Source organism: Chelonia mydas, chromosome 1 (genome assembly GCF_015237465.2).
Source record: "Chelonia mydas isolate rCheMyd1 chromosome 1, rCheMyd1.pri.v2, whole genome shotgun sequence".
Taxonomy (NCBI): Eukaryota; Metazoa; Chordata; order Testudines; family Cheloniidae; genus Chelonia; species Chelonia mydas.
Window position 1 is genome coordinate 47,257,786 of NC_057849.1, and position 24,509 is coordinate 47,282,294.

The 24,509-nt window shown below is 47.0% G+C and overlaps 1 protein-coding gene across 5 annotated transcripts in view; it reads left to right on the plus strand.

Moving 5' to 3' along the window:
• The window catches only part of LOC102948172 (WD repeat-containing protein 64), an 82,236-nt gene that overhangs the window by 19,580 nt on the left and 38,147 nt on the right, over positions 1 to 24,509 (plus strand). For 3 of the 5 annotated variants that reach the window (XR_005224229.2, XM_043531485.1, XM_037891951.2), the window contains exons 4-10: positions 9,893 to 9,976; positions 10,545 to 10,610; positions 11,620 to 11,850; positions 12,889 to 12,971; positions 14,666 to 14,758; positions 17,834 to 17,879; positions 21,954 to 22,000. Coding sequence is in view for 4 of the 5 variants with exons in the window: in XM_043531485.1 (XP_043387420.1) it covers positions 9,893 to 9,976; positions 10,545 to 10,610; positions 11,620 to 11,850; positions 12,889 to 12,971; positions 14,666 to 14,758; positions 17,834 to 17,879; positions 21,954 to 22,000 (650 nt within the window). In the remaining variant the exon portion in view is untranslated. Of the gene's footprint in view, positions 1 to 9,892; positions 9,977 to 10,544; positions 10,611 to 11,589; positions 11,851 to 12,888; positions 12,972 to 14,665; positions 14,759 to 17,833; positions 17,880 to 21,953; positions 22,001 to 24,509 lie in introns of those variants that run through there. The other 2 variants (XM_037891961.2, XM_037891972.2) reach the window with 2 other exon arrangements.

Genomic DNA, 24,509 nt, shown 5'->3' on the forward strand with positions numbered 1-24,509 from the left:
GAGCTGTGCTCAGGAACTGGAGCTGCCAACCACCATCAGGAGCTGTTGCAAGGAGAGAAGGCAGGAACTAATGGAAGGAGAGGAATGTCTGAGGGGGAAGGAAACCTAACACCCAGGTAGCAGGAGAAGGGAGCTGGTGGCCAGGCAGCATGTGCAAAGGGAGAGGAGGAGCAGGAAACATGCAGTAGAGGTAGCATGGTACTTTGTTTTGTTGCAATCCAATACCTAAATACTTCCCTAATGCTGCTATTGTTCTAGAAGTCCCAAGGTGGTGTTCTGCATGACTGTGAATGGTCGGGGAAGTTTCTGTCAGAAGAGAGATGATCAGGGAGCTAGCCTGGAACGTAGGAGATCTGAATTCAATTCGCTGTTCCATCCCAGACTTCTGGTGTGATTTTGGGCAAGTTGCTTAGCCTCTGTGGGCCTCAGTTCCCCATCTGCAAAAGTGGGGGTAATTGCACTTCCCCTATTTCCCCGGGATGTTGTGAGGGTAAATACATTACAGGTGTTCTGATACTACATAGATGAGATGAGCCAAATTATCAAAAAGCTTGAGAATCTCTGCAGTAACTAAAATAGCAGTTTTTTAAGTTCTCAGATTGCTTGTGAAGGAGTCAGTGAGCCAACTGCAAAATGAGATGGATGTGCTGACTAAGCCCCCTGCTAGCAGCTTCCTGAAATCTGTGCAAATGTTGCAACCCTTTAGAGCAGGGGTCGGCAAACATTTTGGGTCAAGGGTCACATCTGGATGGGGAAATTGTGCGCAGGGCAGGGGGTTAGGGTGTGGGAGGGAGTGCGGGGTGTGGGAGAGGGTGCGGTGTGCAGGAATGGGCTCAGGGCAAGGGATAGGGGCAGAGGAGGAGTGTGGGGTGTATGAGGGGGCTCAGGGAAGGGGGTTGGGGTGCAGGAGAGGTGCAGACTGGGAGGGAGCTCAGGGCAGGGGGTTGGGGTGCAGGAGAGGTGCGGGGTGTGGCAGGGGGCTCAGGGCAAGGAGTTGGAGTGCAGCAGGGGGCTCAGGGCAGGGGGTTGGGGTGCATGGAGGTGCAGGGTGCAGCGGGGGCTCAGGGCAGGGGGTTGGGGTGCGGCAGGGGGCTCAGAACAGGGAGCTGGGGTGCAGGAGGGGTGCGACGTGCGGCGAGGGGTTCAGGGCAGGGAGTTGGGGTACAGGAGGGGGTGTGAGGTACAGCAGGGGGATCGGGAGGGGGTTGGGTGCAGTGTGCAGCACGGGGCTTAGAGCAGAGAGTTGGGGTGCAGGAGGGGTGCAAGGTGCAGGCAATGAGGTTAGGGCAGGGAGTTGGGGGGCAGGGTGAAGGAGGGGTTCGGGCTCCAGGCTCCGGCCCAGCGCCCCGTACCTAAAGCGGCTCCGGGGTGGCAGCGACGCGCACTAGGGCCAGGGCAGGTTCCCTGCCTGCTCTGGCCCCACGCCGTGCCGCTCCGGGAAGTGGCCGGCACTATGTCCCTGCGTGGTCCCTGGGCTCCATGTGCTGCCCTTGCCATGCCTCCAGGGACCTCCCCTGTAGCTCCCATTGGCCGCGGTTCCCCGTTGCCGGCCAATGGGATCTGCGGTGCCTGGAGGCAAGGGCAACGCATGGAGCCCTCTGCCCCCGCTCCCGGGGCCCCAGGGACATGCCGGCTGCTTCTGAGGGTGACGCAGGGCCTGGGGCACCATGGGGGGCAATCCTGCGGGCCGGATCCAAAGCTCTGAGGGGCTGGATCTGGCCCGCAGGTTGTAGTTTGCCCACCCCTGCTTTAGAGGAAGTTTGATAAGTTGAGCAGTGCAGTCATCAGTTCTGGAAATACAATGACTCCTCCCATCTGGTTGAATTCAAGCCCTAGAAATAGCACTGAGAGGCATTAATATATGGTTTGAAATGAGCAAAACTCAATGCTCAGGCTCAAACCGACACTTACTTGCACTTCTAGCCAACCATGTCCTATTCGCTCAGAGTGCCTGTGCTCCCACAGGGGGGTCAGCGAAAGGGTGGGAGGGGAAAATGAAACAGGGCTACATGGCTGGAGGGAGAAACAAACAGGGGTGACCCAGAAGAGAGAAGAGGGGCCAGTGAGAGAGAAATGAGAAGGGGGGGGGGGAAGGGCCCAATCCAACTGAAGTCCATGGGAGCTGTTCCGAGGTCTTTTATGTGGATTGGGGCCCTGCAGGGAGGGAGAGGCAGAGAGGAAATAGGGAAACAGGCTGGGGAGTGAGATGAGATGGGGGACTAGGGAAGGAAAGGATGGGGAGCAGTGATAGGAGAGAGACAGTAAAACAATAAAAGGGAGAAAAAGAGACAAAAGAGTTTAGTGCTAGGGAGGATGAAGGGAGAGATGGAAGGAAAGAGCAAGAGAAGCAAAAATAAAAAGCGAGGAACAATTCACCACTTTCAGGTTAGACTCTATTCATACATTTTTTTCACACCAATTTAGAGCCTGGTGGGGAGTGGTGAGATCGGGGCCAATTGTAGCCTGGGCCTGAAGGGCATATTTTCAGATTGATGGTGGGGAAAGAGATGTATTTGCTCAGTTCATGGACCTGAACATCCTTGCAGGCTGGGTAGATGGGACACTGACCACTGTCCCAAACTGCACCTTGGGCATGGGGAGGATTGAACTTCCCTTTCCTCACTTGTGGAACGTGATCCAGAGACTGCCCCCAAACCTGGTGGGTCTGGGGAGGCCAGGGCTGCTCAGCCAGACATCCTGTGCCCCTTCCTTGGCCCTGGTAGCTTCGTCCAGCTCCCTGGCAGCATGACTTCATTGGGCTCTCCTCTGTCTATGTCGGCCTCCGAGACCCAGGGATTATACCACAAAGGTGGTAGAGCTCTAAGATATATTAACTTTTCCAGGATCCTTCCCTGGGACCAGATAGAGGAGGATTTACATGCTCCCTTCAGCCCACCCACTGCTCCTCCCAGCTACCCTCTTTCTCCCCTCTTACCTCCCCGGTACAGACCAGAGAGGTCCCTGCTAGGTCTGGAGGAAGGCGGTTAAGCCACCCACTTCTGTATGGAACAGGTGGGCCCTCTCTGTGTTGGATCTATGGAACAACAGTCTGGCCTGATATATATTACAAACCCACAATATCCTATCGAGCAGTCTGCCTTGACACCAGGTGTCCTGTGATAGGATGGACTGTCCAAGCAGTAATATAGCATTTACAGCCATGCCAACCCTTGCTAACAGCAGATTGTTAGAAGGGTCAGACTAGAGGAGCATGCTGTTCCTTTTCATATAACGTTCCTGTTCCTGTTATGTTTCTCTAACCTTGTGGTCTGACTTAGGCTTCCTACTAGTCATAAATGAACACAGTAAAAGGCTGGTTCTGATTGATGATGTTAGACTACTTTACAGGTACACTCATTATTGTCCATTATACGCTCCATGACTTGCTGTAATACTCTTCTTGGATACCAAACATTTTGAATATTGTCTCAGGGCATGGCTACACTTGCAGATGTAGAGCGCTTTGAGTTAAACCAGCCTTTGGCGAGCGCAGTAGGGAAAGCGCTGTAGTCAGTCCACACTGACAGCTTCAAGCGCACTGGCGTGGCCACATTTGCGGCACTTGCAATGGCATTGAGCGCGGTGCATTATGGGCAGCTATCCCAGCATGCAAGTGACTGCAACATGCTTTTCAAATTGGGGTGGGGGGTGGAGTGTGACAGGGAGTGTGTTGTGTGTATGTGGGGGGAGAGAGAGTGGGTTTTTGGGGGGCTGAGAGCATGTCAGCATGCTGTCTTGTAAGTTCAGACAGCAGCAGACCCCCCCTTCCCCCTCCTCCTCTCTCTCTCACACACAGCATTCCACACTAATGGTTGCTTTGTCTCGGAGCAGTTAAGCATGCCCGCTGTCAGAAACGGAGCTTTCAAAGGGCATATCCGCATTCCTACAGTGATTCAAAAACAATGAGAAGAGTGGCCACTTGACTTAAGGGGATTATGGGATGTTTCCGGAGGCTGATCAGAGCGCAGTAATGCAACACCTCGTCCACATTGGCGCCATGGCGCTCCAGCGGGGGCACAGCAAACGTTATTCCACTCGCCAAGGTGGAGTACCAGCAGCACTGTACCTGCAGAGTCAGAGTGCTCTACATGCCTTGCCAGTGTGGACGGGTAGTCAGTTCGTGTGCCCAGGGCTCCTTTATTGCGCTGTAACTCGCAAGTTTAGCCAAGCCCTCAGTGTTCCCATTTCCTTGAGTTGCTGGTACCCATGTATGAACTGAAAAGTGTTAATGGATGCTTTTGCGTACTTAGCACATATACCAAGCTGTGAAAATATTGATACCCACTAGCATCCACTGGTACTGTGCCCACTGTAAATCCTTTGCTTCCCAAATAAGGAAACTGGTAGATCCTGAATCTGGGTCCTTTGTGGGCTGGGGAGAGAGGGATCTTCTGGATATCCAGATAGATTAACACATTAAATCAATAAGTTAAATTAAAGTATGGCGCATACACTTGAAACTATTTCCCTAATAGTTATAATTTTCTCTGCCAGCATTTCCCAAATTTAGCAAACTAAGCCTTTCTCAAAAAAGGCTACATTTATTAGAAGTTTGAAACTACCATCATTTTTTATGTATCCGAGTGCAAAACCAATCTGAATATTTTTTTGGCAAGGGTTTGGAGTTTATTTTTAATGAGTGGGATAAACAATATTATCATCACATTCAGGTAACTAAAAAATAGCTACGCAGATTTTCTTGATATTATTAAAAAAAATTAGGGAGTAAGAAAGCATGAGAAATCTCAGTCTAAATGTTATAATTTAGAGCAATAGGCTGATACATGCATATCTAAGCATCTATTTATGTTAATGCAAGCTAAGGCTATGGGTATGTCTACACTACGGAATAAGGTCGAATTTATAGAAGTCGGTTTTTTAGAAATCAGTTTTATATATTCGAGTGTGTGTGTCCCCATAGAAAATGCTCTAAGTGCATTAACTCGGCGGAGTGCTTCCACAGTACCGAGGCTAGAGTCGACTTCCGGAGTGTTGCACTGTGGGTAGCTATCCCACAGTTCCCGCAGTCTCCGCTGCCCATTGGAATTCTGGGTTGAGATCCCAATGCCTGATGGGGCTAAAACATTGTCGCGGGTGTTTCTGGGTACATATCGTCAGGCCCCCCTTCCCTCCCTCCCTCCGTGAAAGCAAGGGCAGACAATCGTTTCGCGCCTTTTTTCCTGAGTTACCTGTGCAGACGCCATACCACGGCAAGCATGGAGCCCGCTCAGGTAACGGTCACCTGGGTGCTGGCAGACGCGGTACGGCATTGCTACGCAGTAGCAGCAACCCATTGCCTTCTGGCAGCAGACGATGCAATACGACTGGTAGCCGTCATCGTCGTGTCCGAGGTGCTCCTGGCCACGTCGGCCAGGAGCGCCTGGGCAGACATGGGTGCAGGGACTAAATTTGGAGTGACTTGACCAGGTCATTCTCTTTAGTCCTGAAGTCAGTCCTATTGAACCGTCTTATGGTGAGCAGGCAGGCGATACGGATTGCTAGCAGTCGTACTGTACCATCTTCTGCCAGGCAGGCAAGAGATGAGGATGGCTAGCAGTCGTACTGTACCATCTTCTGCCGGGCAGGCAAGAGATGAGGATGGCTAGCAGTCGTACTGTACCATCTTCTGCCGAGCAGCCATGAGATGTGGATGGCATGCAGTCCTTCTGCACCGTCTGCTGCCAGCCAAAGATGTAAAAGATAGATGGAGTGGATCAAAACAAGAAATAGACCAGGTTTGTTTTGTACTCATTTGCTTCCGCCCCTCCCCTGTCTAGGGGACTCATTCCTCTAGGTCATACTGTAGTCACTCACAGAGAAGTTGCAGCGAGGTAAATCTAGCCATGTATCAATCAGAGGCCAGGCTAACCTCCTTGTTCCAATAAGAACAATAACTTAGGTACACCATTTCTTATTGGAACCCTCCGTGAAGTCCTGCCTGAAATACTCCTTGATGTAAAGCCACCCCCTTTGTTGATTTTAGCTCCCTGAAGCCAACCCTGTAAGCCGTGTCGTCAGTCGCCCCTCCCTCCGTCAGAGCAACGGCAGACAATCGTTCCGCGCCTTTTTTCTGTGCGGACGGTATACCAAGGGAAGCATGGAGGCTGCTCAGCTCACTTTGGCAATTAGGAGCACATTAAACACCACATGCATTATCCAGCAGTATATGCAGCACCAGAACCTGGCAAAGCGATACCGGGCGAGGAGGCGACGTCAGCACGGTCACGTGAGTGATCAGGACATGGACACAGATTTCTCTGAAATCATGGGCCCTGCCAATGCATGCATCATGGTGCTAATGGGGCAGGTTCATGCTGTGGAACGCCGATTCTGGGCTCGGGAAACAAGCACAGACTGGTGGGACTGCATAGTGTTGCAGGTCTGGGACGATTCCCAGTGGCTGCGAAACTTTCGCATGCGTAAGGGCACTTTCATGCAACTTTGTGACTTGCTTTCCCCTGCCCTGAAGCGCATGAATACCAAGATGAGAGCAGCCCTCACAGTTGAGAAGCGAGTGGCGATAGCCCTGTGGAAGCTTGCAACGCCAGACAGCTACCGGTCAGTTGGGAATCAATTTGGAGTGGGCAAATCTACTGTTGGGGCTGCTGTGATGCAAGTAGCCCATGCAATCAAAGATCTGCTGATATCAAGGGTAGTGACCCTGGGAAATGTGCAGGTCATAGTGGATGGCTTTGCTGCAATGGGATTCCCTAACTGTGGTGGGGCCATAGACGGAACCCATATCCCTATCTTGGCACCGGAGCACCAAGCCGGCGAGTACATAAACCGCAAGGGGTACTTTTCAATAGTGCTGCAAGCTCTGGTGGATCACAAGGGACGTTTCACCAACATCAACGTGGGATGGCCGGGAAAGGTACATGACGCTCGCATCTTCAGGAACTCTGGTCTGTTTCAAAAGCTGCAGGAAGGGACTTTATTCCCAGACCAGAAAATAACTGTTGGGGATGTTGAAATGCCTCTATGTATCCTTGGGGACCCAGCCTACCCCTTAATGCCATGGCTCATGAAGCTGTACATAGGCAGCCTGAACAGTAGTCAGGAGCTGTTCAACTACAGGCTGAGCAAGTGCAGAATGGTGGTAGAATGTGCATTTGGATGTTTAAAGGCGCGCTGGCGCAGTTTACTGACTCGCTTAGACCTCAGCGAAACCAATATTCCCACTGTTATTACTGCTTGCTGTGTGCTCCACAATATCAGTGAGAGTAAGGGGGAGACGTTTATGGCGGGGTGGGAGGTTGAGGCAAATCGCCTGGCTGCTGGTTACGCGCAGCTAGACACCAGGGCGGTTAGAAGAGCACAGGAGGGCATGGTACGCATCAGAGAAGCTTTGAAAGCCAGTTTCACGACTGGCCAAGCTACGGTGTGAAAGTTCTGTTTGTTTCTCCCTGATGAAACTCCCCGCCCCTTGGTTCACTCTACTTCCCTGTAAGCTAACCACCCTCCCCTCCTCCCTTCGATCACCGCTTGCAGAGGCAATAAAGTCATTGTTGCTTCACATTCATGCATTCTTTATTCATTCATCACACAAATAGGGGGATGACTACCAAGGTAGCCCAGGAGGGGTGGTGGCGGAGGGAAGGAAAATGCCACACAGCACTTTAGAAGTTTACAACTTTAAAATTTATTGAATGCCAGCCTTCTTTTTTTTGGGCAATCCCCTGTGGCGGAGTGGCTGGTTGGCCAGTGGCCCCCCACCGCGTTCTTGGGCGTCTGGGTGTGGAGGCTATGGAACTTGGGGAGGAGGGCGGTTGATTACACAGGGGCTGTAGTGGCAGTCTGTGCTCCAGCTGCCTTTGCTGCAGCTCAGCCATACACTGGAGCATACTGGTTTGGTCCTCCAGCAGCCTCAACATTGAATCCTGCCTCCTCTCATCACGCTGCCGCCACATATGAGCTTCAGCCCTCTCTTCAGCCTGCCACCTCTCCTCCCGGTCATTTTGTGCTTTCCTGCACTCTGACATTATTTGCCTCTATGCATTCGTCTGTGCTCTGTCAGCGTGGGAGGACAGCATGAGCTCGGAGAACATTTCATCTCGAGTGCGTTTTTTTTTCTTTCTAATCTTCACTAGCCTCTGGGAAGGAGAAGCTCCTGTGATCATTGAAACACATGCAGCTGGTGGAGAAAAAAAAAGGGACAGCGGTATTTAAAAAGACACACATTTTATAAAACAGTGGCTACACTCTTTCAGGGTAAACCTTGCTGTTAACATTACATACATAGCACATGTGCTTTCGTTACAAGGTCGCATTTTGCCTCCCCCCACCACATGGCTACCCCCTCAACCCTCCCCCCTCCCTGTGGCTAACAGCGGGGAACATTTCTGTTTAGCCACAGGCAAACAGCCCAGCAGGAACGGGCTCCTCTGAGTGTCCCCTGAAGAAAAGCACTCTATTTCAACCAGGTGACCATGAATTATATCTCACTCTCCTGAGGATAACACAGAGAGATAAAGAACGGATGTTGTTTGAATGCCAGCAAACATACACTGCAATGCTTTGTTGTACAATGATTCCCGAGTACGTGTTACTGGCCTGGAGTGGTAAAGTGTCCTACCATGAAGGACGCAATAAGTCTGCCCTCCCCAGAAACCTTTTGCAAAGGCTTTGGGAGTACATCCAGGAGAGCCACGAATGCCAGGGCAAAGTAATCCTTTCACATGCTTGCTTTTAAACCATGTATAGTATTTTAAAAGGTACACTCACCGGAGGTCCCTTCTCCGCCTGCCGGGTCCAGGAGGCAGCCTTGGGTGGGTTCAGGGGGTACTGGCTCCAGGTCCAGGGTGAGAAACAGTTTCTGGCTGTTGGGAAAACCGGTTTCTCCGCTTGCTTGCTGTGAGCTATCTACAACCTCATCATCATCATCTTCTTCTTCTTCTTCTTCGTCCCCAAAACCTGCTTCCGTGTTGCCTCCATCTCCATTGAAGGAGTCAAACAACGCGGCTGGGGTGGTGGTGGCTGAACCCCCTAAAATGGCATGCAGCTCATCATAGAAGTGGCATGTTTGGGGCTCTGACCCGGAGCGGCCGTTCGCCTCTCTGGTTTTCTGGTAGGCTTGCCTCAGCTCCTTAAGTTTCACGCGGCACTGCTTTGGGTCCCTGTTATGGCCTCTGTCCTTCATGCCCTGGGAGATTTTGACAAATGTTTTGGCATTTCGAAAACTGGAACGGAGTTCTGATAGCACGGATTCCTCTCCCCATACAGCGATCAGATCCCGTACCTCCCGTTCGGTCCATGCTGGAGCTCTTTTGCGATTCTGGGACTCCATCATGGTCACCTCTGCAGATGAGCTCTGCATGGTCACCTGCAGCTTGCCACGCTGGCCAAACAGGAAATGAGATTAAAAAGTTCGCGGTTCTTTTCCTGTCTACCTGGCCAGTGCATCTGAGTTGAGAGTGCTGTCCAGAGCGGTCACAATGGAGCACTCTGGGATAGCTCCCGGAGGCCAATAACGTCGAATTGTGTCCACAGTACTCCAAATTCGACCTGGCAAGGCCGATTTAAGCTCTAATCCACTTGTCAGGGGTGGAGTAAGGAAATCGATTTTAAGAGCCCTTTAAGTCGAAATAAAGGGCTTCATCGTGTGGACGGGTGCAGGTTTACATCGATTTAATGCTGCTAAATTCGACCTAAAGTCCTAGTGTAGACCAGGGCTATGATACCATGTTTTCTAGGCTAGCATACTGTAAAAATTCAGGTGGCATCCCACAATATATAGTATAAGACTTTGACCAAGTTTTAAAGAGGAAATGGTCCTGAAGATTAGGTTCATGTTAAGGTACTCACATAACGATGCTCTTTTACAACAAGCAAACCAAAGGTAGTCCTTTTCAGTAGCTAACTGTGCTTTGCCTGTTGCTGCTTCTGCTTTCAGGAGTTAGAAAAGAATGGATGTAAATCACTAGATATGGAGAAATTCAAGCAGGTAGTGAAGAACTGTATGGCACCACATAGAACAGTAAGTGAGCAATTCTCTTAAAAAAGTTGTATAATAGAAAACCTTTTACGTTAAAGCCTAGCTCAGCTCTGTAGGCATAACCTTGAAATCTTGAATATATTTGATCCATGAGTTGTTGGATTGACTGGCTTCTTCCTGCAAACCCAAGAATGTTACACATCTGTACTAAAAGTTCAGAGCAAATGAGTGTTAAAGTTCCCATTTTGGGCTTGAAACTGGGAGTTCTCCTGAGTAAACACTGCAGGATTGGACCCTTTAGGACAACTCTCTTAACAGATCTGAACAACATCTGGAACTTTTTCTTCTGTGTTCAGTCTTCGGATCTGAGGATTTGAAAAGTTTAGATAAAACTCAACAAATTTGGAATATTCCAATGTGATTCACATTTGGAAACAAGCTAGGAAATCAAATAGAATTTTTTAAAAAATTTAAATAATGTAGCATCTGCAAAACCTGTTGTCCCTAGCTGGGAAGAGATGCACTATGAAAACTTAAAATCTTTTGATTATTCTTCATATACTGTACTTGTAATATATAACAATACTTTTAATATGCCTTTTTCCCATAGAGTGATGAACAAATAGAAAAACTTTTCATGAAAATAGACTGTGCTGCAACGGGAAGAATTCAGTGGGTGAGTGAGTGTATGTGTGGGTGGTGGTTGTTTTGGGAGCTTTTTGCAGTTCGTGTAACACAACTTTGTCAGTAAGGAAAGTGTTTTAGAATCGCAGATCCACAACTTCTGGAGACATAACTCAAGTGGGACTAAACATTTATTTTATTCAACCTTTTTAAATCAGTGGTGGAAATTTAATTCAAAGGGAAGGGGCAAATTGTATAATTACAGTTTACAGAATTTTTTGAAGAGAGAGAGAGTATTAAAATGAGATTTTATTGTTTCAAATTGAAAATATTCCACAGCATGCATCATTTTGTCCTACTTTAGAGTATGACCTAGGAAGGGGTCCAAGTCTCATGGTTGAATTTTGACTTAAGTGAGCAAGAAGCTAGGAATATTATCCTGGAATCCTTTTCCAATCAAACTTACATAAATTCACAGCTCCAGCATCTTGTCAATGCTCTCTTTGTTCTGTACAGCACTAAGCATGCAACTGGTGCTCCAAAAAATAAAGTACCTGCATCTCATGATATTAATATAGAATGTGACATTGTTTCTTCCAGCTAGAAATAATGACTAGGTAGCTGGCCGGTGAGGATTGCTGATATATTTTTTATCTTATAATAATAATAATATAATTAATAATTATTAATAAATATATTATTCGTATTATTATTTATTATTATAAATAAAAAACTTGTAACCCTCAAGTTGTGAACATAAGACATGGTTCAGCAAAGCATTTAAGGACAGGGGCCCTTGCTGGTCTGTGTAGCAGCATATTCCTATTGCATTTGCCTTTGTCCTCTCCCTCACATTCCTTCTATTTATTGCACCAACTTGTTCCATCTTGTCATCTTAGATTACAGTTTCATTGTGGCAGGTACCTTGTTTTTCTCTATGTTTGTAAAATGCCTAGCACAAAAGAGCCCCAACTCTCACTGGTGCCTCTAGGCACCACCATAGTAACATATTCGCTGTCTTTCTATTATAGCTATGAATCACCAGCTCTTTTCTGTACTAGGATGAGTTTTGCACATACATGCAGCTAGAATATGCAGAACAAGACGTATCATCTGCCCGATTAAAGGAGCTGACATTCTCGCTTCCTGCTGTGATAGTAGAACGTTCTCCTGGAGAGCCTGTCCTGCGCATTTGTTCTCTGTTTGACAACACCTTAGTAATGATCCAAGAAGATGGAGTTATTTCCTTCTGGTCTCCACAACTAAAGCTGAAACGAAGCAAGATGGTTTTTGTATGTGCATTTTATTTTCTCAGTAACTGCTCAGGTTTCATGGAAATGCTAGAACGCTTGATTTCATTGACAATTAAATTGTTTATTTTAAGTTCAACATTGTAAATCATGATTGATTCTGCTATATTACCAGCACGATAGGGAACTGCTCTTAAAATATAAGTTTTTATTATGCTCCCTTGTTCTATGGTGATTTAAAGCAGAAATGATTCTTTACATGCTGTGTTCGGAATAAAAGTTTGTAATGGCTGAATTTGCAGAGGTCCTGAGCACCCTCCTGGCTTTTCCTGAGGTGACCTGGGAAAAGTACATGTTAAATGCAGTTGAATTTAACTGAAACTACACAAGCAAGGTGGAGAAGGATCATACATGTGGGGCTGGAAGGGACCTCAAGAAGTCATCAAGTAAGCTCCCTGAGCTGAGGCAAGAGCAAGTATACCTAGACCATCCCTCTTCTGGTGGTTCTGGAATACTCCACAATCCTGCCTACAGGATAATAAACCGTAATAACATCACCAGAACAAACTTGTATTTGCTGAGCGTGTGATGCTGTTCACGAGTAACTTCTCAGAGGTATTAACCTTTTTTGAGTGCTGTAGGTCCTGATCCAGTGACAATGGCTGTCAACTCTACCAGGGTTCAGTGGGACTTGAGTGCTCAGCACCCTGCAGGATTGGACCTGTATATAATAATTTGACACGATACAACGTTTTGTGATTTGCTTCTGAGCTATATCCTGTAGGCAGCAGCTTTGTGTGTAAGAAATGGTTCCACTCAGAGGGACTTGGGAAATGAAACGATCTAAGGGCTGATCCCGAGAGATGCTGAATGCCTCTTAATTCCCATTATATTCAGTGGGAAGTGTCCTGTGCTTTGCAGGATCTGGCTATAAAGGACATATACTCTTCCTAGTTAACCCATGCAACCCCTTTTCAGTGGGTTTGCAACAGTGTCACCAAGAACAGATTCAACCCTCATCTGTGGTGTCTTGTCTTTTCATATGATGTAGGGATGACAACTAGCTCTCTCACTTTTTAGGAAAAACCTGTCAACAAAAAATCTAAGTGGGCGACAGATTCCACTGTTATGACACATTACAACAAACTCATCCTGGGAACTGGGTAAGTGCTGTTGTTTATCAGAATCAGAACTAAAATTGAATGTGGTATTATCAGCACTAATTATCTCTGGGGGCTGGGAACTTGCAGAATAACGCTGCATAAGTGAAACAGTTGGTGATGTGAGTTCCAAAAATGCTGTCACAGCTGGTGTTCTTGTGGACAGCCTCATGGTGGCTGAGCTGCCCTCTCACACCCACAGAGAGTCTTTCCAGGTCAGTGTAGAGTGAGATTGGGAATGCAGAATAGGGAAGCGTGTGCTGACCATATTGTCATTAATTAATTCATTTATTAGGTTATTAATAATCGTAATATAAAGCTGTGCATGCCCCTTTAAAGACATAAAACCTATTCCTTGTCCTGAAGTGCCTGAATCTAAGTTATTGTGCCAACCCACACCCCCAGACCCTTAAATACCAGGTTCAGGATTTAATCCAGCCCAAACTGGTAATGAAATGACAAAAAGTTATTCCTATCTGATGGCTGCTCAGTGGCCTATGTGCAATGAGATTGGTGATCTCAATCCAGATTCCTATGAAAGGATGCCCCTACCTGAAAAATCACCACCACAGATTGCAAGCTTGTTACAGTCCTCTGCTAAGAGGCCAAGGATGGAGTGAACATGGAGATTGGTCCCTTAGAGGAGGTCTCTCAGGGTCAGGGATTAGGGCTTGGCTACACTTGCGAGTTAGAGCGCATTAAAGCAGCCCCTGGCGCCCTAGCTCACTCCCCGTCCACACTGGCAAGGCATGTAGAGCACTCTGACTAGAGCGCTCCCAGTACTCCATGTCGGCGAGAAGATTAACACTTGTTGAGTAGTGGCTGAAACGCCCGGGCGTCACTGTGAATGAGGTGTTGCATTAGTGCACTCTGATCAGCCTCCGGAAACATCTCATAATCCCCTTAAGTCAAGTGGCCACTCTTCTCATTGTTTTTGAATCACTGTAGGAATGCAGATATGCCCTTTGAAAGCTCCGTTTCTGACAGCGGGCATGCTTACCTGCTCCGAGACAAAGCAACCTTTAGTGTGGAATGCTGTGTGAGAGAGAGAAGCGGAGGGGGGAGGAGGGACTGCTGCTGTCTGAACTTACAAGACAGCATGCTGATGTGCTCTCAGCCCCCCAAAACCCCACTCTCTCTCCCTGCACATACAACACACTCCCTGTCACACACCACTCCACCCCACCCCCCCATTTGAAAATCACGTTGCAGTCACTTGCATGCTGGGATAGCTTCCCATAATGCACCGCTCCCAATTCCGCTGCAAGTGCAGCAAATGTGTCCACGCCAGTGCGCTCAAAGCTGTCAGTATGGACAGATTGCAGGGCTTTCCCTATTGTGCACTATGAAGACTGGTTTAACTCAAAGCGCTCTACATCTGCAGGTGTATCCATATCCTTAGATACATTGGTGGGTAAGAAATGGTTCCACTCAGAGGGACTTGAGAAATGAAACGAACTAAGGGGCAGTGTGGAGAAGATTGTCTTGCAGCATCCTCAAAACACTTGTTTGATAGTTAAACAGAAGATTTCAATCTCCAGGACTGCTAGATAAACAGCATCCTTAAATTAACTACACTTCACACCCATTAAAAAATATAATTTAAAAGACAAACTGTTTAAAAGAAAAGATTAACAGTGCCTCAAAGGGATGACTGAAACCTGTGCTCATTTAAAATCTGTCTTGTTTTCTGACAGGGATCGTGAAATCCAGTTGTACGAGATGTCCAACTTTGAACCGTACTGCCAGATCAGTGGTTTGGAAGCAATCCCTTTAAAACTTGACTATTGGTAAGCAATGTGCTATGTTCATGTTGTCAGTCCCAGGTCAACAGTATTTCATTGCACACTTTAAGACACAAGGTATTTATTTGTGATATCTGTCTGGTCTCGGTATCATCTCAATGTTCAGTTTTTCTGTTTGTGTGGTATCTTGTGCTATTTCTTTTCAACATCCTGTCAGACATACAGTGTTTTGTTGTCAGTTCATCATTTTATCCCTATAGATGATGATCAGAGTTTTACTTTTCTACTTCAATTTGTACATTTTGGCTCTTATTAAGCAAGATAGTGGGACACTCATATGCTTAAAGTTAGGCAAGTGCAAAAGTACAGTGGTGCATCAGGGCTGTAACGGGAAGTGAATATGAGTCTTTGTAATGTGCATGTTGAAAAGCTATCACCAAAATATTGTGCACGGATAAATATGCAATGAGGGTGGGAGGTAGGAGATTACTCTGACTGGATATTGTGGTAGAAGTTGAGTAGTGTGGATGAAATGACCTCAGTGCTTCCTCGTGAGGTTCTATAGCAGTTACTGCGTATTGGAGGTCATTAAGCAACTGGAAAGCCTCATTTTATTTCCTATAAAAACGTGTTTATTTCTCTTTGTTTCAAAATCTTACCAAAACACGCATCTGTCTCATGTTCATGTACACTGAATTCCTATGCAACCTTTGGCAAATTACCTGAGGTAGAATTTCAAAAGTACTGTGGTGATTTACGAGCCAGTCCATGGGGGCGGGGGGGCGGTCCAGAGGTGCCACGGGTGCTGGGGAAGGTGGCCCGGGGGACTCCGCTGTTGCTGGGGTGGGAGGTTGGCAGGGCTATCAGGGGCTCCCTACCCAGCTCCATGTCCCTGCAGCTCCTAGGCGGTGGAGAAGTCGGGGCTCGGCACACTGCTCCTGCCACAAGCGCCAGCTGCCACAGCTCCCACTGGCCAGGAACCACAGCCAATGGGAGCTGCGGGGGCAAGGCCTGCAGGCGTGAGCAGTGTGCAGTGAGCAGAGCCCCCCCCATCCTCCCCCCCGACCCCTTCGCCACCTAGGAGCTGCAGTGCTGTGGAAGCTGGGGAGCCCCCCACTCTGAGGTAAGCTCCCCCCTGCCCCTAGCCCCCTCCCACACACCCAAACTGCTGCTGCTGGCCCAGGGGCTGCCCAAGTTGGGCAGCCCTTGAGCCAGCACCAGCAGCTGCAGAAGTCACTGAGGTCACAAAAAGTCACGGAATCCGTGACTTCTGTGACCTCCATGACAGACTCGCAGCCTAACTCATAGGTCATGTTTTCTAGACCTGTAATCATTTATGTTGCTCTCCTCTGGACTTTCTCCAATTTGTCCACATCTTTCCTGAAATGTGGCACCCAGAACTGGGCACAGTACTCCAGTTGAGGCCTAATCAGCGTGGAGTAGAGCGGAAGAATTACTTCTCATGTTTTGCATACAATCCTCCTGCTAATACATCCCAGAATGATGTTTGCTTTTTTTTTTTTTTTTTTTTTTTTTTTTTTTTTGCAGTAGTGTTGACTCTTGACTCTCATTTAGCTTGTGATCCACTGTGACTCCTAGATCCCTTTCTGCAGTGTTCCTTCCTTGGCAGTCATTTCCCATTTTGTATATGTGCAACTGATTGTTCCTTCCTAAGTAGAATACTTTGCATTTGTCCTTATTGAATTTCATCCTACTTACTTCAGACCATTTCTCTAGTTTGTCCAGATCATTTTGAATTTTAATCCTATCCCCCAAAGTATTTGCAACCCCTCCAAGCTTGATATCAACCACAGACCTCGTAAGTGTACTCTCTGTGTGATTATCTAAATCATTGATGAAGATATTGAACAGAACTGGACATGTTGAGCCACTGTTTTTCTTCACTTAAAAAAAATCTCCCTGTGCACAGTCTGTGTTCTAGTTTATGGCATTAAAGTCTGCATTTATGACATTAAATTCTGCATTACATTCCTGGTGCCAAATGCAACATGGAGTAAATGGGTCCCTGAATATGTCAAGGCCAAATTGAGCAGGGACATGAATGAGGGAGTGGCTTACACTTTGACACAAAGTAGTGAAGTAATTTTCACCAATTTGTCATTCTGTAGATGTGCAAAAACAGGGGTAACATAGAGAAGTATTTTCTATTTGTGTTCTCCTCCATCACTACCTCTATCTCTCTCATCACTGTAGTATCCGAGTGCCTTCTGGTAGTGCATAAACAACACAACTAACATCTGTCATGTGTGATTTGTTCTCTCTCTGTGTGTTCATGGCAGAGAAAAGAAGCCAAAGATGTGTACCTTTCACTTGGAGCAGAAGGTAGTGAGGTTTGTGGTGGCCCTCAGTTCCTAGGGGAATTCATTATGCAGTGTTGGATCAGCCTCTAATAAGTTCTTGTCTCCTGCACAGACGAGCTTCACCTTTGTGACAGAAAATTCCATTATGCCTGAGGAGCAGAATTATTGATCATTGTCTTCATCCCAGAGCTTTATGTGATTTTTAGGTATCCTAGGCCATTGGGTTATCAGGAATCTCTGTCACACGCATATTGCTCGCTGGTTTGATGATGTTCGTTGTGGTTTCACACTTAACAGGATAGGCTGCGTGAATGTCGTCATATTCCAACCTGTTATCAGCAATATGTAAGATAAAGCAGCCCTCTCTCTCCATTAACATTTACTTGCAGTTTGCACCATCCACAACACTGGTGGGGACCAAATTTGTCCCTGGTGTAAGTAGATAGACCTCCCATTGAGTTAAGGAGAACATTTATCCTTATACCAGGCCTGAATTTAGTCTTTACAGAATGCCACACCTGTGAACAGCGGCGGATTAGAGGTTTGTGGGGCCCTGGGCCAGAGCAAGCGGGGGAGGAGTGCCAGGCGGGCAGAGCAGGTTGGGGTGCCCACTTTTCTGGGGTCCCCCCATTTGGCTGGGGCGCCTGGGCCCCGTTGGTCCAGTGGCTAATCCACCACTGGCTGTGAACATGGCATTTGTTTTGTCTAACGTATGTTTCACTCAGTATGACTTTTATTTCTTTTAAACTGAAGTGTTTTGACTAGATTGCACTTATCCTTTTTTCCATCTTTTTTTTAGTTGCACTGATCCTGATGAGTGCATGATTCTATATGGTGATGACCAGGTAGATTTTTTTGGTGTGTTTTTTAAAACAACAACAAAACAGTGGTTGATATAAGTAGGGCCCGTCATTTATTTAATTTTTCCAGGGAATTATCAGTGTTTATTACTACAACAAAAACAGGTGAAAATTGGTGGAAAAAACTATTAATAATTTTTCTGGATAAATATTGGGGTTTATTTTGGTGGATGGAAGGACGGGGGGAAAAGTATTCAGTGAATTAACGCTTTGATGAACGGAATTCAATGTGGCTTGCTGCTGAACTAAAACAGAACTTAAATACAATGCCACCTTTGACTTTAAGAAAACAATATATCTCTAATCCCCAAATAAAACTTTTCATTTGAATAAACAGTTTACGTTGTAGACTTAGACCCATCAGCCTATAAATATTTAAATTTAATAATTGGGCCACACCATTTGCAGTGCACACACTCAACTTCATCCTTTTCTCCTGTTTTTGTTTTTTTAAAACTTTCAAATACTTCCTGTGTTCTGAAAAAAGAAAAGGAGTACTTGTGGCACCTTAGAGACTAACCAATTTATTTGAGCATAAGCTTTCGTGAGCTACAGCTCACTTCATCGGATGCATACTGTGGAAAGTGTAGAAGATCTTTTTATACACACAAAGCATGAAAAAATACCTCCCCCCACCCCACTCTCCTGCTGGTAATAGCTTATCTAAAGTGATCACTCTCCTTACAATGTGTATGATAATCAAGTTGGGCCATTTCCAGCACAAATCCAGGTTTTCTCCCCCCCCCCACACACAAACCCACTCTCCTGTTGGTAATAGCTTATCTAAAGTGATCACTCTCCTTACAATGTGTATGATAATCAAGGTGTGCCTTGACTTGAAGTCAGTGGTGTCTCGAAGGTAGCTGGGAGTGCTGGTAGCGTAGGGCCTGAGGAGGGAGTCTACATAGCCAGACAATCCTGCTGTCAGGGTGCCAATGCCTGAGATGATGGGGCTATGGATGTAGAAGCCCTCTACACCAACATTCCACACAAAGATGGACTACAAGCCGTCAAGAACACTATCCCCGATAATGTCACGGCTAACCTGGTGGCTGAACTTTGTGACTTTGTCCTTACCCATAACTATTTTACATTTGGGGACAATGTATACCTTCAAATCAGCGGCACTGCTATGGGTACCCGGATGGCCCCACAGTATGCCAACATTTTTATGGCTGACTTAGAACAACGCTTCCTCAGCTCTCGTCCCCTAACGCCCCTACTCTGCTTGCGCTATATTGATGACATCTTCATCATCTGGACCCATGGAAAAGAAGCCCTTGAGGAATTCCACCATGATTTCAACAATTTCCATCCCACCATCAACCTCAGCCTCGACCAGTCCACACAAGAGATCCACTTCCTGGATACTACAGTGCTAATAAACGATGGTCACATAAACACCACCCTATACCGGAAACCTACTGACCACTATTCCTACCTACATGCCTCCAGGTTTCACCCTGACCACACCACACAATCCATTGTCTACAGCCAAGCTCTGCGATACAACCGCATTTGCTCCAACCCCTCAGACAGAGAAAAACACCTACAAGATCTCTATCAAGCATTCTTACAACTACAATACCCACCTGTGGAAGTGAAGAAACAGATTGATAGAGCCAGAAGAGTTCCCAGAAGTCACCTACTACAGGACAGGCCTAACAAAGAAAATAACAGAACGCCACTAGCCGTCACCTTCAGCCCCCAACTAAAACCCCTCCAACGCATTATCAAGGATCTACAACCTATCCTGAAGGATGACCCAACATTCTCACAAATCTTGGGAGACAGGCCAGTCCTTGCCTACGGACAGCCCCCCAACCTGAAGCAAATACTCACCAGCAACCACATACCACACAACAGAACCACTAACCCAGGAACCTATCCTTGCAACAAAGCCCGTTGCCAACTGTGCCCACATATCTATTCAGGGGACACCATCACAGGGCCTAATAACATCAGCCATACTATCAGAGGCTTGTTCACCTGCACATCCACCAATGTGATATATGCCATCATGTGCCAGCAATGCCCATCTGCCATGTACATTGGTCAAACTGGACAGTCTCTACGTAAAAGAATAAATGGACACAAATCAGATGTCAAGAATTATAACATTCATAAACCAGTCGGAGAACACTTCAATCTCTCTGGTCACGCGATTACAGACATGAAAGTTTCGATATTACAACAAAAAAACTTCAAAACCAGACTCCAGCGAGAGACTGTTGAATTGGAATTCATTTGCAAATTGGATACAATTAACTTAGGCTTGAATAGAGACTGGGAGTGGCTAAGTCATTATGCAAGGTAACTTATTTCCCCTTGTTTTTTCCTACCCCCTGCCCCTTCCTCAGATGTTCTTGTTAAACCCTGGATTTGTGCCGAAAATGGCCCACCTTGATTATCATACACATTGTAAGGAGAGTGATCGCTTTAGATAAGCTATTACCAACAGGAGAGTGGGTTTGTGTGGGGGGTGGGGAGAAAACCTGGATTTGTGCTGGAAATGGCCCAACTTGATTATCATACACATTGTAAGGAGAGTGATCACTTTAGATAAGCTATTACCAGCAGGAGAGTGGGGTGTGGGGAGGTATTTTTTCATGCTTTGTGTGTATAAAAAGATTTTCTACACTTTCCACAGTATGCATCCGATGAAGTGAGCTGTAGCTCACGAAAGCTTATGCTCAAATAAATTGGTTAGTCTCTAAGGTGCCACAAGTACTCCTTTTCTTTTTGCGAATACAGACTAACACGGCTGTTACTCTGAAACCTGTGTTCTGAAACATATTCTGATACAGATTTTCGTTTTCTTTCCATTTTAGTGTGTCAGATCTTTAAGCCGTTATCTGCTAATAGTTTGAAATGTGTACATGATGGGCGTGAGACTCATCAGTATGTTCAGATTCGCATGCACTTCAGAGCTTGCATGCGTGCCTGTTTTCTTTATTGTTTTATCTTCTACACTAATACGTAGCCTTACTTCAACAGGCAGCTTTTGTATTAATGTATTAACAGACTAAGATATTATCATAATACATATATCTCATGCAATGTATTGTATTTTCCTAATAAAACAAGTTATTTTTTTATATATTTGAATGATACAAAAGTAGAGAAAATCAGAAAAAACGAATAATACTTCCTGTAAAACCTGGGATTTTTTTTGGTAAAAATTGGTTTAATCTGAAAACGAAGGGGCTTAAATATAAGCCATGAACTCACGGAGCATCCCTTAGATCTTTGGGTAATCAGGGACCTGTCCTAGAAGTGTCTCCTGGCCAGTCTCCCTGATTATCCAGTGGATGGGGTGTGTAAGGTACACCTTTTATACAGTAGGTTGCAGGACTGCTACTTGTAGGTCAGGCTTCTGTACCAGATACAGACTGGCTACAGAGCTTCCTTCCCAGAGAGATATACCAGAGGTGTTCACTGTAAGATCCTTTAAAGCACTTCCTGGCTCTAGCTGTGACCAGCTCAGATAAAGTATGGCACCCCCTTGTGGCTGAAGCCCCCATATCAGAACCTCCCCCTCCCCCTAGTGCATCCTGCTTGCCGGAAGGCCCCACCAATCAACACATCCCTCTTCTTCCCCACGCCTCCCGCCCACTGCAATCAGCTGTTTCGCGGCATGCGGGAGGCTCTGGGCGGGAGGGGGAAGGAGCGAGGATGCGGCGTGCTTGGGGGAGGGGGCGGAACGGGATGAGAAGAGGCAGGTGGGGTGGAGTGGGGGCGGAGTCTCGGGCAGAGCTGCGGGTCGAGCACCCCCCGGCACATTGGAAAGTCGGCGCCTGCGTCCATATAGTTGCTGTTGGTGCATGGGATGAGGTATACCACATGTTGTGATAGGACCCAGGGATCTTGGAAGCTTGTGTCTCTCAAACAAAAGTTGGTCCAATAAAGGATATTACCTCACCCACCTTGTCTAAATATAGTCCAGAAATTCTTATTCTGGTAAATCTCCTCCCACTTACTTCAGGGACTGAATGAGAACTACAGGATTTGGCCCTATCCGTTTAGATTTCTATAACAACTTTTTTTTTCTCTTTTCAGGGGTGTGTGAATATCTTGCTTTTGTCTTCCGTGGGGGAGCTCCTACGGTAAGGACTTTACATTGTAGATGTAATTTTAAAAACTGACAAAAATGCAGTCACTTCACCTATTTAACTGAACACTAAAAGTCTTTGTAAGCGTTATCACTGAGGTTACCTGTGCTCATGTTCTTCTGCTACACTGATCGATACTTCTAACTGACATCCCCACAGCATTCTGGCTCTTGTGTCTGCAGAAGTATCAAGTTGGGATCCTTGGACATGACACGAATGCAGCAGGCTTCCAAGTGTTTGGAGGATACTAAACTTGGGGGCAGAGAAAATGAAGAGAAGTGCAGCAGATTCAAAACTATTTAGACACCTACATGATTAAGCCAACAGGTGGCACTTACTGCTTTTTTCATTGTTGTTCCAAGAAACCCCGGTTCAGTGTCTGTGGCCAGATCATTTGCCCACCTCTTAGTAGAATCATAGAAATGTAGGGCTGGAAGAGACCTCCACAGGTCATCAAGTCCATCTCCCTGTACTGAGGTAGGACCAAGTAAACCTAGACCATCCCTAACAGACGTTTGTCCAACTTGTTCTTAAAAATCTCCAGTCATGGGGATTCCACAACCTCCCTTGGAAGCCTATTCCAGAGCTTAACTACCCTTATCGTTAGAAAGTTCTCCTTAATATCTACCCTAAATCTTCCTTTCTGCAGATTAAGCCCATTACTTCTTGTCCTTCCTTCAGTGGACAACAAAGTTCATTTGTTTACCAGGGGACACTTGTAAGAACCCTGACTACTAGTCATTTTTCAAAGGGTTGGACTGTGAAACAATTTCCACCTCCACTCAGCTAGCTTGAAATCCTAAACCTTCAACACCAATGGTCAGAAATCTAAACCCTTATGGTTTGGGCAGGTTTCATGAACTGTTTTTCCAGTGTTGCTCCTAGCCGCTATGACACTTGAAACATTTCTTGACAATTGTTGGCGTTAAAATCCCAGTGTGGGGAGTTAGTCGTTTAATGTCACTTGTAACTTGGCCAGTTGTTTCAATAAACACACGTGTTGGGACAGCTTGTGTTTGCTACATTTAAAAAAGCCCAAGGAAGTATATGTAGACAAGGGCGATGCTCGGAAACAGGGCCGGCTCCAGGCACCAGCTTTCCAAGCAGGTGCCGAGGGTGGCATTCAGAATGGGGCGGCAGTCCATGTCCTGCTGCGGCAATTCGGCGGCAACTCTGCCGCTCTTCCCGCTGCGGCGGCTTTTGGGCGGCAGCTCCGCCGCTCTTCCGGGCGCGGCAGCAATTCGGCGGCAGCTGTTGCAGCGGTGGCAATTCGGCGGCGACTGCTTGGGGCTGCAAAATTGGTAGACACTAGGACTGCTAGGAAGACACTGAAGAGTGGGGGAATGAGCTTGAGGCCACTTTGTCCAGGAAAAAAGGGGTGGTGGACACTACAGAAGAGAGCATTCCCGCACTGTTCTCCCTGACAGAAAAGGAGCTGTACATATCCTCATGGCGGAGGGGAGAAAACTGCTGTGTCCCCCCAGTATAGGGACGGGAAGGAGAGAAAGGACTCTACAAGCAGGGCTTAGATTGAACCAATATGCAGCAGTACAGTGTTCTGACCCCTTTCTTGCTGTCTAGTTCTCAAGGACAGATCCTTCTGCAGCCCCATCTGAAAATCAGCTGCTGGGCTAGGGAGTGGAACCTGTCCCTTCTCACTGACTGGGCTGGGACACAGCTCTCGTTGGCTGTGCCTCGGGTTCCCCATCTTGGGACAAAGCCCTGGTCTCCACCCAATCAAGCCCTGTCTCCGGTAGCTCACTTCCCCCCCCAGTCAGAGGTTTCTTCGCGCCCTGTTGAGTAGGTTGCCCGGTGCTAGGGCAGGGTGCCTCTCCCTGACTCTGGCCCCAGGCAAGGATCAGGGCACTCTGAGTGCCGTCCAGCCACTCTTCCAAATCATGCAGTATTAACTTTGTTGACATTTAACTCAGATACCCAGTGATGAGGATGAACTATTTAATTCCTCATGGAGGAGAGGAAGAGTTACAGACTGCACAATTTACTGTGAGTGACATCTCATTTTGCTGCCATAAGTGGGTGGCATTTTGGAGATGGCACTAATTATTTTTTGCCCAGAGTCATAAGGGAGCCAGGACCCAGGAGCCCAGTAGAGCCCATGGGCACATTCAAGCCATACTGAGGAGGAGCTCAGAAAGCCACAAGATCTACTCGAAGCAGTGTTTCATTTTGGCAACTCACATGGGCAGGGTTTGGAAGAGTATGACTGCCTTTTTCCCTCCCCCAGTAAGACCCCTGCCCACTAGTGACTCCCAGCAAGTGGTCTGCCCTCCCCAATCCGTCAGGCCTCCCTGGATCCTTGCTAATATAGACTGTGGTGGGATGGTCACCCCACCATGCCTCGAAGCGCTTAAAACAGCCTAAGAGAGGGCTGTAGCGGGAGGAAAGCTAGGCTGATTGGCGGAAGTAGCCACAGGGGGGGCCACACCCCAATCAGGCCACAGCTGGCCCTATAAGAGGGCTGTTAGCCAGGAGCTGAGACAGC